We start from the raw sequence: 14,051 nt of genomic DNA, 5'->3' as shown, positions 1-14,051 counted from the left end.
TCTTTTCAATTATCTAATGTTTTGTAGGTTGAGCCATGTCATAAATACGACATCGCAAAGCAGCTTTCCCGTTTTAGCAGATGGCCTTGTAGCTGTAAGGCTAAATGTATGTTTTTTGATGTTTATACGTGTTTTGAAATGGCTCCTGGAAACTAAAGTTGACCAAAAAGATTGACGTTTTATTAAATTAACGTCTTATGTTATCGTTATTGCCCTCTTACACTAAGCTAATGTCGTTTGGTGCAGGCTGTCTTCTGAGAATAAACAAGCGTGGTGCATTTTGTTGGACTAAACTGCAGGGAGATCTTAAATGGACTGAAACACAGTGGCCTGCAGAGCAGCATGCTCCACAGAGAAACTAATTCAGATTCTGGTTGCTCCACTGTCACAGAACGAGCGATTAGATAGAATGGCTTACAGGAGACTTGTAAGCCTTCTCTCGAGAAGAAGGGAGTGGGCACCCCACTTTCAAACCCCTCAACGTGTCCATGGCAAAACTGTCTGCAAGCACCCCACCCACCACCCTGCCAGAAACCAGAGACTCCTTCATACGGGTCGACCGGTCATGACGATGATGAAGCTGCTGTCGGTGGATGAGCTGTTTGCCAAACGCTCTCTGCAGGAGCACCTGAAAAAGGTGGAGAAAGAGTATAATGAGTGTTTGCAGGCCGTCACTTACAGTGCGACAGACGATGAGTGCAGTGAAGATGAGCTGAAGGAAAAGAGAACCAAAGTATCCCTGCTGGCTCCTCTCATCCAGAGCATCCGAGAGCTGGACAAGAAGCAACAAGAGATCATGGAGACCGAGATGCTCCTGAAAGGTAAGCAGGGAGGAGGTTTGAGTAGCCATTTGTCAAACGGATCTCTGTCTGCTGTGTTTTATTAAAACAGATTAGAAATAACTTTTAGTTTGCCTTCTGGGGGTTAATTCGGGTGTATCAGTGGCAGAGGGAAAGGTAAAAAGAAGCATGCAGATAAACACAGAGAAAGAATATGGAAATAAAAAGAGACTGTACTGTGAGGGCAACATAGGAAAAAAATACTGTACAGTTATTAAAAGAAAATATTTTTAAAAATGTGGGAAAAAGTGTCCATTAGAAGCATGTTCTCAGATGTACAGCTGCATCCACAATGTTTGGGAATACTGGTAAAGATGTGTGTATGTATGTGTGTGTGTGTGTGTATATATATATATATATATATATATATATATATATATATATATATATATATATATATATATATATATATATATAGTTTCACAGTCAAAACTACACATGAACCCAAGTGGGGTAGAAAGTCCAACTTTATTCATTAACAGCATTTACAAGATAACCTCCGCTACGATTACAGGTACACCTGTAATTAATCATGTGTACCACACCATGCTGCCCAGCCAAGGACTCTGTTTTCACTGATAACATGTCAGAAGATTGGTTTATACAGAGAGAGAGAGAGAGAGAGAGTATATTGCATATTTTTGATGCTGTATATGCTAACTGGGCCTTAAGAGGAGAAATAGGCCCAGAGCATCAGAGATCCTTAACTGTAGATGACAGTGGATGTCAGCTGCTTTGACATGCACCCACCCTTTGTTTGAGCCCTGGATCTTCACTTATTCTCTCTTTTCTTTGGCTCATCCCACATGTTTTGTTGTGGATTCAGGTCTGGGGACTGTAATCACCCCAGAAGACAGGTGTTTTGGTTTCTGTTGAGCTATTTCTATGTTAATTTGACCATCTGTTTTTGACAACTAACCTGCTAGAAGGCCCTGTGACAACCGGTTTTCTGTTTGCTAGCAGAGGCCATCTGATATTCATCAAATGTTGTGGTTTTCCAAAGAGCTTTATAATCCCTGGCCTCTGTATCATATAGCAAACTGTTTACTTGTATAATGGTAAGATAAAATTAGTGTCTTGCGTTCCTGGTAAACAACCGGTTGCATTTTAAGCATTGTCTAATGGTTGTTCTGTACACATGTTGTCTACATTATGCCTCTCTTTGGTGCAGTTATGTGACCGTAAGCTTGGAGACGAGGCTAATTTAGGCAAATGGGGATTTTTCTTGTAACCTTTACCAACTTGTAAAAAAAAAAACACCCACTTTTCTTCTTTACTGGCAGGTTTTCTCATCTTTCCCATTTTGAAGAGTGGTAAACAGAAATGGGCCTCTGTGTCACATCGTACTTACAGCCCAGGAAGTAAAAAAAACAAAAACAAGAATGGATCATTAAGTAACAGCTCCTTATTTCACTAATCCACTTAAAAAATGGGAACATTTTGAAAAACGCTTTACTTATATTTATTTCCTTCAACCTTTTTTCACCCTCAGTGAACGAATGTACTGGTTTTTTTCTAGTGTGATAATATGCTACTTTAATACAGGAAGAATTTATTTTAAAGATTTATTTTTATGCCTTTACCAGTGGGGCAAATGCATGGCCTGAGCTGCATGTTAGGCAGCAACGGCGAATGACGTGTGCACTCTCTGTTTTTAACTGTATTCCTGCCTCTCTTCCAAGACGACGACGCAGCGCTGCGAGAACTGGCCGAGCTGGAAAGAGAAAGCTGTTTGCGAGATATTCAAGATCTCAGACAAAAGGTAGAGCCCGCTGCTTCAAAATGAACCAGAAGACCTGAAAACGGGTCTTTGCATGGATAGCTAACGTCGTTCAGTGGTCAGAGTAGCGGTGTTGTGACGTGCTGTTTATTGTAATCCTCATTGATAAGACATGTTGACCATCCAGGTCCTGGAGCTGCTGATCCCCGAGGAGGAGGCCGACATGAGCGACCTGGTCCTGGAAGTCACCGCTGGGGTCGGTGGACAGGAGGCCATGCTCTTCACCGCTGAGGTCTGCTCTTTAAAACGTACAGCTGAGGATGTGCGACGGTTACATTTTAGGATGAGTTGAGCTGATAGAAGTCAGGGTCATGTAAATGTCTGTTTATGCAGCCAGCGCAGAAAAAGCCTACCTTGGTGTGCTTTGATGTCCAGCTGTCTGTTGTGCTCTCTCCTGAAGATGTTCGACATGTATGAAGGCTTCGCCCGGTACCACGGCTGGTCCTTCGACGTACTGGAGCACATGTCTAGCGATTTAGGTCAGTGGCTCTCCCATCATCGTTCAGCCAAACTTTAAGAAACCAGTTTCTACATACTTTCACCTCCTTTTTTTTTGGAACCATGTTTTTACATTTTAATAGGGTGACACTGTAGACAGCTATGCTTATAGTTCAAGGAGAAATCCGTTAGTTATTTGCGTGTTTCTCACATAATCTGTTGTAAAACCTCAGGAGGATGAAATCGTCCAGATTGCTCAGTCAGCTCTGGCTCGCTGGTTATGAAGGGAAACTGCTTGATGATTATTAATTTTTGCAGAAGATGCAGCCGTGTGCTTTGATTACTAAAACAGTACTGTGACCAAAAATAAGACTGAACCTACCAACATTTCTTGAGCAGCACCGTTTTAGGACAGACGATGTCAAATGTTTACGTGAGTGCGTTTGTGTTGGTCTGTGCTGCCAAAAGTGATCGACTGTCATACGTGTTTCTATCTGTAGCTGAAACGTGGAGGTGATGGCGATTACCTATCAAGCCACACGTCTCGGCTCTAACCACTGAGCTATATAATACACTGGAGTGCTAATCGCCCGCTGTTAGAACGAGTCGCTTTGAAGCCACCAGCCGCCATATTGGTACTCCCTATTTCCCCCCAGTAACTAGGGAATACGTGCGCTACAGCATCGAATAACGATGATTTTCTCATGTTCAGGGGGGGCTTACATTTTTTAAAATGTCAAATGCCATATAGTTTTATGTTATGTTCTAAAAGTATCAAGTATTGAGAAAGTCATGTGCTGAAATATTTTGCATTTTATTCATTTAAATATATATATATAACATTTATAAATATATAAATACAATATACAAAAAAAAAAAAAAAAAAAAAAAAAAATATATATATATATATATATATATATATACAAATACACATACTTATATATACATATATCTAAATTAAATATGAATTACATGTAAAATATTTAAGCACATCATTTCCTAGTAGTTGATACTGTTAGTACATCTACTGACTGTAGAAACGTTTTCACAGAGCCAGAAAACTGCTTGTTGTTGCAACCAAATCCTATGGGATTCTGTGAGATTAGGGAGTAGCAAGATGGCGGCTAGTGACTTCAGTTTTTCGGCAAAATATTATATAGCTCAGTGGCTCTAACCCTGTAAAGAACACCTGCTTCGTTTTTCCTTGCAGCTAAGATTGCAGTAACAACTAACAAGCTCAAGAGGGAGCTCTTAGCTGTGAGTCCAAATCCCAGAAACGGCCCACAGGCTCCAGTGAAAGTTTTACCTTGACCGTTATGGAAGAGCTGGATTTAAATGTTTAGTTAAAAAATGTTGGGATTAGTATTTGTTAAAAGATTATAAGAAGTTAATTTAGATAGAACCTCTTGTAGGTGGTACCAGAGGTGGGGACTCGAGTCACATGACTTAGACTCGAGTCAGACTCGAGTCGTTAAAATCACGACTTGAGACTTGACTTGAAAAAATGCTCAAAGACTCGGACTTGACTTGGACTTTCATGCCATTGACTTCGGACTTGACTCGACTTGAAGCTGTTTACTTGAAAAGACTTGATATTTTTTACTCAAAGTCTTAAAATTTAAAACACATTATTTATAAAGTGGCGTCATTAATTAATTTCACTCATTCCGTATCAATATGCACAGACCGTCACTATGTTTTTCCTCTCTCCTTATGTATGTATGTGTACGTAGCGGCAGCACAACCAATCAAATTAACAGGATTTGGACATTTAAAAAAACGCGGCGAAGCTACAGAGCTCAGGGAACGAAATAACCGCTCGAATATGCTTCCGCGAGTAATTTCTTTTGGCTACGTAGGTTATGAACTTTCAAATAAAAAACGAACTGCAACTTGTAAAACATGCAAGAAAAGAATATCGGATGGAGATGCCACGACGTCCAACTTTGTCCGGCATTTGAAGCTTCACAAAGAGCGGTAGGTGGCACTTTTCTTTTGCTGTAAGATAGTTGACTTTAGCTAACTTCATGTTAGCATGTGTACTCCCGGTTAAATTGGTGATGATTTACCCTAAATCCGGTCCTTCAAATGCCTCCACAAATAATGTGCACCGTATTAGCTCAGTAAGCCGGTGGATAGTGAGCGGGGCTCCGGAACAGAAAGCCGGCTGCGCCACCGAGAGGCTGCGGCTGCGTACAGCTCTGTACCAACTCGCAGACTTTTTCACAAAAAATGCCGGTAAACTCGCTGGAAACCACTCATCTACCGAGTCGTTTAGTGCATGACCGCCAACGCCTGCTGGAATTACGGTCATGCAGTGTTTTTTGGACTTGTAACCACTTCTACGCTCAACTGTTTACGCTGCTTTGGAGCGCTCCGCTCTCAAGACCCAGAGGCCGAGGAGGCCGCGGCCACTTCCGGCAACTCGCGCCGGAGTAGAGTGAAGAGGAAGCGGCTGAGCCGGCCAAGGAAGCGCGGCTACCGTGGAGGGCTAGCAGCTAAGCTAAAGGCTAACCCATTTAGATCGCCGCTTCCATCCATCTTGCTCTCCAACGTACGCTCACTGGACAACAAAACGGACCATCTACAACTCGAGCTCTCTGCAAAGAGGGAGTTTAGAGACTGCTGCGCTCTGTCCCATCATGATGATGAGCCGGGTCTAGTATCATCTAAGGATGGTTAGTGTATTTGAAGACATCTACGTTGGGAAATTATATTGACAATATATTGTTTACTGCAGTCAGTGCATTAAGTCAACTGTTCAGTGTTTCCCGCAGGAATTTGCTTATGCGAGGCGGAACGACTCGCGGAGGGGGGGGGGGGCTGGACGACACGTTTTCCGCGGACCGACTCGCGGAGCGGGGGGAGGGGGATGACACGGTTTCCGCGGACAGACTCGCGGAGCGGGGGTATCCATGTGTTTTTTCCATGCCATTCACGTACGCGCGAAAGCGCGTGTTAACGTCACTTTTTTTTTTTTTTTTTTTTTTTTTTTTTTTTGGAATGTTGGCGTGGCGGTAGCGTGAGTTTGGCGTGGCGGCCGCCACGCCAAGATAGCGCTGCGGGAAACCCTGCTGTTTTTGACTTAATGCACTGACCGGCGTGACTGTCACATGTCGTACAGACCCATTTCCAAGTGGTATAGCTTTGCTGGGGGAAAAAAAGACCAAATTGTCCCAAATAAATTTTGTGTTTAGAATATCTGTCCCATATTTACGGAGGACTGAAACTAACATAAGTAGAAATAAAAGCAGAAAAATAAATGCACCAGACCTTCCTGAGTTTACTTGTGATAACTTCATTTATACTTATTTCATTTTTTTAAAACTATGTTGTAGTGTTGATGTTTATTTATGAAAAGAACGAGTAAACTGAAGTCAAATGTAATTCATGAATGGCTGTAATTTATTTTCTGACATCTGTTTACTTCTGACAGATTTGAAGAATACCAGATGAATAAGAGGATCACAAATGAACCTCAACAGCCTTCCATATCACAATTTCTGGACACTCGTGCTGGGCAGTACAGTATGAATCATCCACAGCAGAAAGCCATTACAAATGCCTTACTACGTGACTTAATTATTGGTTGTAATCTGCCCCTGTCTATTGTGGAAAACAAGAGTTTTCGACACTTTCTGACAGTAGTCGACAGCAAATACAGCCCAATATGTCGCAGAACAATGACATCAAAAATAGAAGATCTTGCTGCTGAGAAACATTTGATGTTAAAAACCCAGCTGAGCCAGACTGATCATGTTTCAGTGACAGTGGACATTTGGTCAGACCGAAAGATGAGGGGTTTCCTTGGCATCACTGTGCACTGGATACAAAAAGGAATTGAGAGGCTCGAGGTAAAATCAAAACTGTTGGCCTTTGAGCGCTTCAAAGGCTCGCACACAGGTGAAAGAATCTGTGAAAAGTTTGAAGCTGTATGCGATGAATACAACATCAAAGATAAGCTAGATTACATTATAAGTGACAATGCTGCCAATATGCGAAAAGCATTCACTGTATGCTTTCCCACTGACCAAGGTGAGGAACCTGATGATAATCATCATCTTGACGACCCAGAGCTCTGGCATGACTTACCCTTGGAAGATCAGGAAACAGTCGGTGCTTCTTTGGGAAAGAAACATCGCCTGCAATGTTTTGCTCACACACTTCAGCTGGTGGTGAGAGATGGCCTGACAGAGACCAAAGTGGCATCTCCTGCCCTTTCAAAGCTATCTAAGCTCAGCTCACTACTGCACACACGCACAACATTGAAAGATGTGTTTGAAGCTGAATTTGGTGAACGGAAAGGCATCCCTGCTTCTGTAATCACAAGATGGAATTCAACAGTGAGACAAGTGAAGGCGGTTCTTCAATGTGAACATCTAAAACTCTGTGCTATTCTTGAAAAGGCCGGGCACAAGAAGTTGTTATTCACAATACGAGAGTGGAACTTGTTGAAGGAGATTGTGGACATCTTGAAACCGTTTGAAGAGGCAACTGATTTGACACAAGGTGAGAAAATAGTCACGATCAGTGCTGTTGTTCCATCCGTGCTGTCCCTCAATCACCACCTTGAGAAACTGAAGCCGCAAGTCCGTTTCCTGAATGGTCTGGTCAGCAGTCTCCAGGCATCTTTGAACAAAAGATTTCTTGGAATTTTTATCAGTGTGCAAATGGCGAGAGCAGAAGAAGGGATCACTGCACCCTTTTCAGATCCAGTGTACCTCAAAGCAGCTGCTTTGGATCCAGCGTTTTCTCTGTTGTGGGTGGAACACCATGTGTTGGGCAGTCAGGACATGAAGACAGAAGTGACACAAAAAGTTAAAGGTAAAGACTGTATTTGGTGTTCTTTTTCTGTATTATTTATTTATTGTCTAAAATTCTAATACAGACTCTTTTGCCGCTGTTACTTGGATGTTTTCTCAGATCTGATCCTGGAAAATGCTGCAGATCCTGCAAAGTTGGAGCAACACGTGACTCCTGGTGATAAAGATCAAAAGGACTGTGAAGATGGAGGACTGTTTGCTGCTTATTGTAAGAGGCAGAAGAAGGATGTCCAGACAAGTCCAGCACTACAGCTAAGTCATTACCTCCATATTGCTGATGGACAGAACGCCCTCTTGTTCTGGGCAATGAACATGCACACTCTTCCTTCACTGTTTAATGTGGCCACCAGAGTTTTGGCAGTGCCTGCTTGCAGTGCTCCAGTGGAGCGCGTCTTCAGCTATGGTGGCATCATTTTACGTCCTCATCGTGCACAAATGACAGACAGACTTTTGGCCAGTTTGGTCTTTTGCAAATGCAATGCAGAATAGTTAACTGAAATACAGTATCCTCAATTGCAGATTTGTTAATTGTTCAGTTGATATATTTGTTTTGTTTCTTATGTCACTCAAAACATGGACACATAAAAATACATGTTCACTCAGTGACCAGGTCAGAGAAAAGAGGAAAAAACTGCTGTTATGGTTCTTTGTATTGTGCTGTGGAAATGTCAGCATTTTTGTCTTTTTTTTATTGAATATCAAGTTTAACAGAACTGCGCAGTAAAGTGGTCCAATTTAAAAATGTTTTTTATACTTTGTGTTCAGCTACACATGTTCTATCATCTGAGATAAATACATATTTTAAAAAGAACAAATGGTCTATTATTTGAATTTTATGTATAATTGCGAATTATATATAAAAAAATAAAATAAGAACGACTCGAAATGACTTGAAATTAAAGGTTCCTGACTTGAGACTTGACTCGACTTTACCTGTCTTTACTTGAGACTTGACTCGACTTTACCTGTCTTTACTTGAGACTTGACTCGGACTTGAGGACAGAGACTTGAGACTTACTTGAGACTTGCAACACAGTGACTTGGTCACACCTCTGGGTGGTACTCTTCGCATGTTCACTCAGAATAAATCCAGAAGAGCTGGTCTGAAATTTACAGTAAGTCTGGGCCAAGACCACAGCAGACTGCACATAACACGTGTTTATGACAATATTATATATATTGTTGTGACATTTTCATTGGGTGGTTATTTCCACAATTGCCTCCTATGTTTTCAAAAAAGGAAAAAGGAGGTTGGAGGAGGTGCACCAGAAAGGATTTACCAGTCTGAGGCACATTCTGAGCAGTCATTGTGTTTTGCACAAAATCTTTGATCTATTTTATGCTACGCTTTAATCAGCTATGACTTTATTTTGGTGAAGATTCTCAGTCACCCAGGTCACGATCAATCCAAAAAAAAGGTTAAACAATGAAACAACTGGATTTCTATTCTGAAGCTGAAGATTCTATTCTGAAGCTTCCCATCCAGGAAGCTTTCTCAATCAGACAGAGGCCGGTCCATCCTGAGGACAAAACCCCCAAACCTAAGATCAGCAGGGAGGTGTATGCAGTTCAGTGCAGTGAGGAATATTCTGTTCTTTATATTGGAGAAACCAAACAACCTCTTCACAGACGCATGGCTCAACACAGGAGAGCTTCCTCCTCAGGACAAGACTCAGCCATACACCTGCTCAGGTTTGATGGCTCAGATTTCAACTTTCTTGAAAAAAAAAAGAGAGAAAAAAAAAAGGGAAAAAAAGGGGGGGGGGAGGAAAAAAAAAGATTTCAACTTTCAAAAACTTACAACACAGCGATAGGTTTGATTCCTTCATACATGTGACCTCAACATTCCTCCTGTGAGCCAGGCAAACGATGAGCCTAACAACTCTCCTTTGTTAGGGCGGTCAGTTCCAGCTGAATTTACATGTGAATCTAACTCCTGTGTTAGTAGTGGAACTCCTCACTACTCCAGACATTTTCTGGGAAAGCTTCCTGGATGAGAAGCAAAACGTCTTCAGCTTCATAACAGAAGTCCAGTTGTTTTACTTTTTAACCTTTGTTAAAAGGTGGAGTTATATTTTTAGTTTTAGTGGATTAAATGTTGTTTATGGCTAAGCCTACTTAATATAAAACCATAGAGGAATAGGTTTTCTGTTACATGATGAAGGATGATCCTTTCTTTACACATAGTTGAAGCTGAAGAATGGAATGGCATTAAGATTTTGTTTTGCAATTCACAAAGACATAGATTAACTTTTATTTTGAAATAAAATTCCTAATGAGGATGCCCTGTCTCTATTGAAGAATGTTGTGTGCATTTTTTAAAGGTCTCATATATATCTAAGGTCATATATGTAATTTTTTTTAAATTAATTTTGCTTTTTAGCACATGCTAAAATGAAATCTTATTGGATCTTATCTCTGCCCAACATTGTTGTCTGATTTGAATTAATTGATCAAGAATCTTTATTGTCATTATGTGTTACCATAGTGAACTTTTTGTATGAGACACCAGGTCAGAATGCAGACACTTTACACATAACACGCAGACACAACAAGACATAATGTTTCCAAACTTTATTTTCTTCATGAACTCAGTTGGTTGCACTGACCAACAACACTTCCTGCTTCCTGAGAAGCTTAAAGCGTGCAAATAGTCCTTAGCATCTCATAGACTCATGTTCGAGTCAAAAAGTCAGATAGCAGACCCTTTACAGACGATGTAGATTACTGTGCAGCTGCATGAATGTATCGGACGAACGCTCCGTCATTTGATTCGTGCACACAGCAAAATACTGCAATTACTGTAGTTAAAACGTTCAAGTTACAGAACTCTGCGCTTTTGTCATCTGTCCAAACAGACATTTTCTAAAAATAAAACTAAAGTCTGCGATGTCAGTCATGTTTGTCATAGTTTCAGACATTCGGGGGAAATTCTGTTTAATTTCTGCGAAGACCAAAAGGTTGTAGGCAAAAATGCAAAGAATACACCGAGAGCAAGTCATGTATTTCCAGTCAGTAACCAACAGTAAGGAAAGTAGTGTAAAAAGAAAGATATTTGACAAGTTAGAGTGAACACTATGTAATTGATTTTTTTAATGCATTTTTCTATCAGGTAGTAACTCCGACCAGAAACGCATTGTGTGTGTTCAATCCCTCAGCCTGTTTCACTAAGGAAGATTATTGTTGGTCGTACAATAACTCCCATTTTCAGTGTAAATATCGGTCACGTTCTGTGTAAATAATCCCATGCTGCATGCATGACAGTGGTTTAAAGCTTGATAAAATCGATTTAGAATAAACAGATGTGACCTTTTTGAGGCTGGGGTCCTTTTTAAGAAGGAACAAGTCAGAGCTGCCCGTCTGTGACAGGCGACAGCTTTTAGCCTCCGTTACCAGCTAATTTGAATTCACACTAACTGAGGAGACACCAAAAGCATTATCTGCTGTAGGTAGATAAAGGTGAACACGTGTAAAACCTTGTTTACTGATGTGTGGCGTTGCCTCCTTGAATGTGACCAGGCGGACTGCGGCACGCGTCAGCCAGCATCAGCGGCTCCCAGAGCTACAAAAAGATGAAGTTTGAGGCCGGAGTTCATCGAGTTCAGAGGGTTCCCAAGACTGAAAAACAGGGCAGGACGCACACCAGCACCATGACTGTGGCTGTACTGCCTCAACCTACCGAGGTACAGCCGAACAATATGGCTAGATGATAAAAGCATGAAGTACTGATATACTAATTGTTACTGTCGATACAAAACAAAATAATAAAAAAATGAGTGCATTAAGAGAGCATTTTATTTTCTGAATATGATGCATGTTAATGAGAATGGCATTTGATGTTAAAATAACAACTATAGAGGCTATTGACAAAAATAAAAATAAATTTGGCCCATTTGGACTTTGTTCTCCACGACAGAACATGTCTGGTATCAGTACTTATTTATCCGGCACGTAGAAGTTTCGTTGCCATTTTTCTCTGACTCTGTTTTATCCCGTGTGGTCTTTTTAGATCTCTTTCACGATAAACCCAAAGGACCTGAAGATCGAGACAACACGAGCAAGCGGAGCTGGCGGTCAACATGTCAATACAACAGACAGCGCTGTCAGAATAGTCCATCTTCCAACAGGTAAAAACTGGGTAAAACACCTTATTTAAAACCAAACCTAATGCTTTTTGTGTTTGTTACTCTGAAGAACTTGGGTTAACATGACATGGCTACTTTTGTGTGTAGTTAAAGATGTACAGCCATCTTTAACTAAACTACGCTGCATTGTTATTATCAATCTTCTCAAAGCTAACACAAAGAGGTCATTTGCAACCCTGCATGCATTAGCAGGAAATCCTAGATAGAAATTGCACATTTCAAAAAGAGAAGGGGCAAAAAAGGGTCCTCCTCTTCTCAGTTTGAACAACAAATTAAGACATTTCTTTATAGTTTAAAGTGGATTTAAAGAAATTTACTTTAAACATGCAAAAATCCTGCAGGATGTAAAGCAATCCCTCGCACTGAGCAATCCATATGGCGGCAGTGGAAAATGAAACCGCCCCTTTTGACAGGTGGAGACCTCTAGCAGAACTTGGCCTAGTGCAAGCGGCCATATCCCATGATTGGCTTGGGGTTTGAGTCTTTTAAGAAATAATGAAAGTTGTGTGGCATTTCACAACACAGCCCTAAACACAGAAGTTGGTTTGTGTGTGTCAGGGTTGGTTGCAGAGTGCCAACAGGAGCGCTCCCAGCTGAAGAACCGGGAGAAGGCCATGAAGTCTCTGAGAGCCAAACTGTACAGCATGAAGCTGGAGGAGGAGACCAGCAAGCGTTACAACCAGCGCAAAGTCCAAGTGAGATTATATTCATTTAAATGTAATCCTCCATTTTTCAGTGACAGATAAAAGAAAAATGATTTTAATACGTTAACTGTAAACCCGGAACTGGATGAAATGTAGTACCCTTGTGATGACATTATAAATGATTACTCATGTAAAATATTGCTGCTGTGAATTGTAGAAGCAGTGAGATGCATGCAAAATGATCCAACGGGCTTTTTCAGATCGGCACCAAAGGCAGATCGGAAAAGATCCGGACCTACAACTATGCCCAGGACCGTATAACCGACCACCGCATCAGCATGACGGTGCACGACGTCAGGAGCTTCCTGTTGGGGGAGGATCTGTTGAACGAGATGAACTCCTCTCTGCAGGAATTCTCCAATCAGGAGGCCCTCATGGAGCTGCTGGAAGAGGGAAATCAGGTGGAGCCATGAGTTTGGCCCCCGATCCAGAGGAAACTTTTTAATGCAACACTGTGATATCGATCAGCTGTACTCTGCTTTGACTTCTCATTAATATTTGCCGTGATACGTTGAACCGAGGTCGAAGTACTTTCTCTAAACTGCAAGAATATGACCACATGGATGTGAACCAGTAAAATGTTATTTTCTTTTTTTAAAAAGCTTGTCATGGTTTGACTTTCACGTTCTGCTATGTAAGTGAAGGAGGTATGTGTGTCCTGTGGGTTTGATACAGATTTGTTCTTTGTTGAAATTCCGGATTGAAGGATCAAACACATTTTCTTGAAGGAACAAAAGTGACACCGTTTGAAAATTGATTAATTGCTTATATGTTTTCCATCGGATTGTAGCATGAAGATGGACCAATCAATGAAGGCATACAGTATTGGTCAGAAGTTTACTAACGCTCACCAAATTTATTTTGGGCTTGTAATGATGCAGTCAGACTTTTGTCAGGGTGGAAGGATTTTGGTTTCTGATAGAAGATCCCTTAAATAGTTGCTCCTCTTTTTAGCCATCAGCAAACTAGATGGCATACTTTTGGTTGGATATTTGACCGTTCTGCTCAGCAATGTTTTTGGTTAATTCAATTTTGGTCAGTCTTCTGGTATGGAGCAGGCTTTTTGAAGAGTACACACAATTTAGTATAGTTCAGTCCATTTTCCATTCAGTTTAAACCACATAGAGCCATTTAACAAGAAATGTCTTCTCAGTGCACCGTACAGAAAGAAAAGCCATTTCAATCCAATCATACACACAGATTCAGAGTCGGTTACATAAATTCCAAATTCATCCTAGATTAAATCGGATCTATATCTGAAGACTTACTATTCGTCTGCTTAACCTAGTCCAGAAAGTGTTTAGGATGATTGCCCTGTTGGA

General features: G+C 41.0%; 1 protein-coding gene across 1 annotated transcript; it reads left to right on the top strand.

The window, feature by feature from the left end:
* The first annotated feature begins 203 nt into the window (after positions 1-203).
* Positions 204-13,333, top strand: mtrf1l (mitochondrial translational release factor 1-like). The gene is made up of 8 exons (XM_012878417.3): positions 204-821; positions 2,522-2,601; positions 2,747-2,851; positions 3,020-3,098; positions 11,400-11,563; positions 11,890-12,007; positions 12,584-12,720; positions 12,930-13,333. The coding sequence occupies exons 1-8, from the start codon at positions 410-412 to the stop codon at positions 13,140-13,142; spliced, it is 1,308 nt and encodes a 435-aa protein (XP_012733871.2). The 5' UTR covers positions 204-409; the 3' UTR covers positions 13,143-13,333.
* Positions 13,334-14,051: the final 718 nt, after the last annotated feature.

The sequence above is a fragment of the Fundulus heteroclitus genome, chromosome 22 (assembly GCF_011125445.2).
Source record: "Fundulus heteroclitus isolate FHET01 chromosome 22, MU-UCD_Fhet_4.1, whole genome shotgun sequence".
Lineage (NCBI taxonomy): Eukaryota > Metazoa > Chordata > Actinopteri > Cyprinodontiformes > Fundulidae > Fundulus > Fundulus heteroclitus.
The sequence above is the reverse complement of the archived record's forward strand: the minus strand, read 5'-3'. Positions and strand labels throughout refer to the sequence as shown.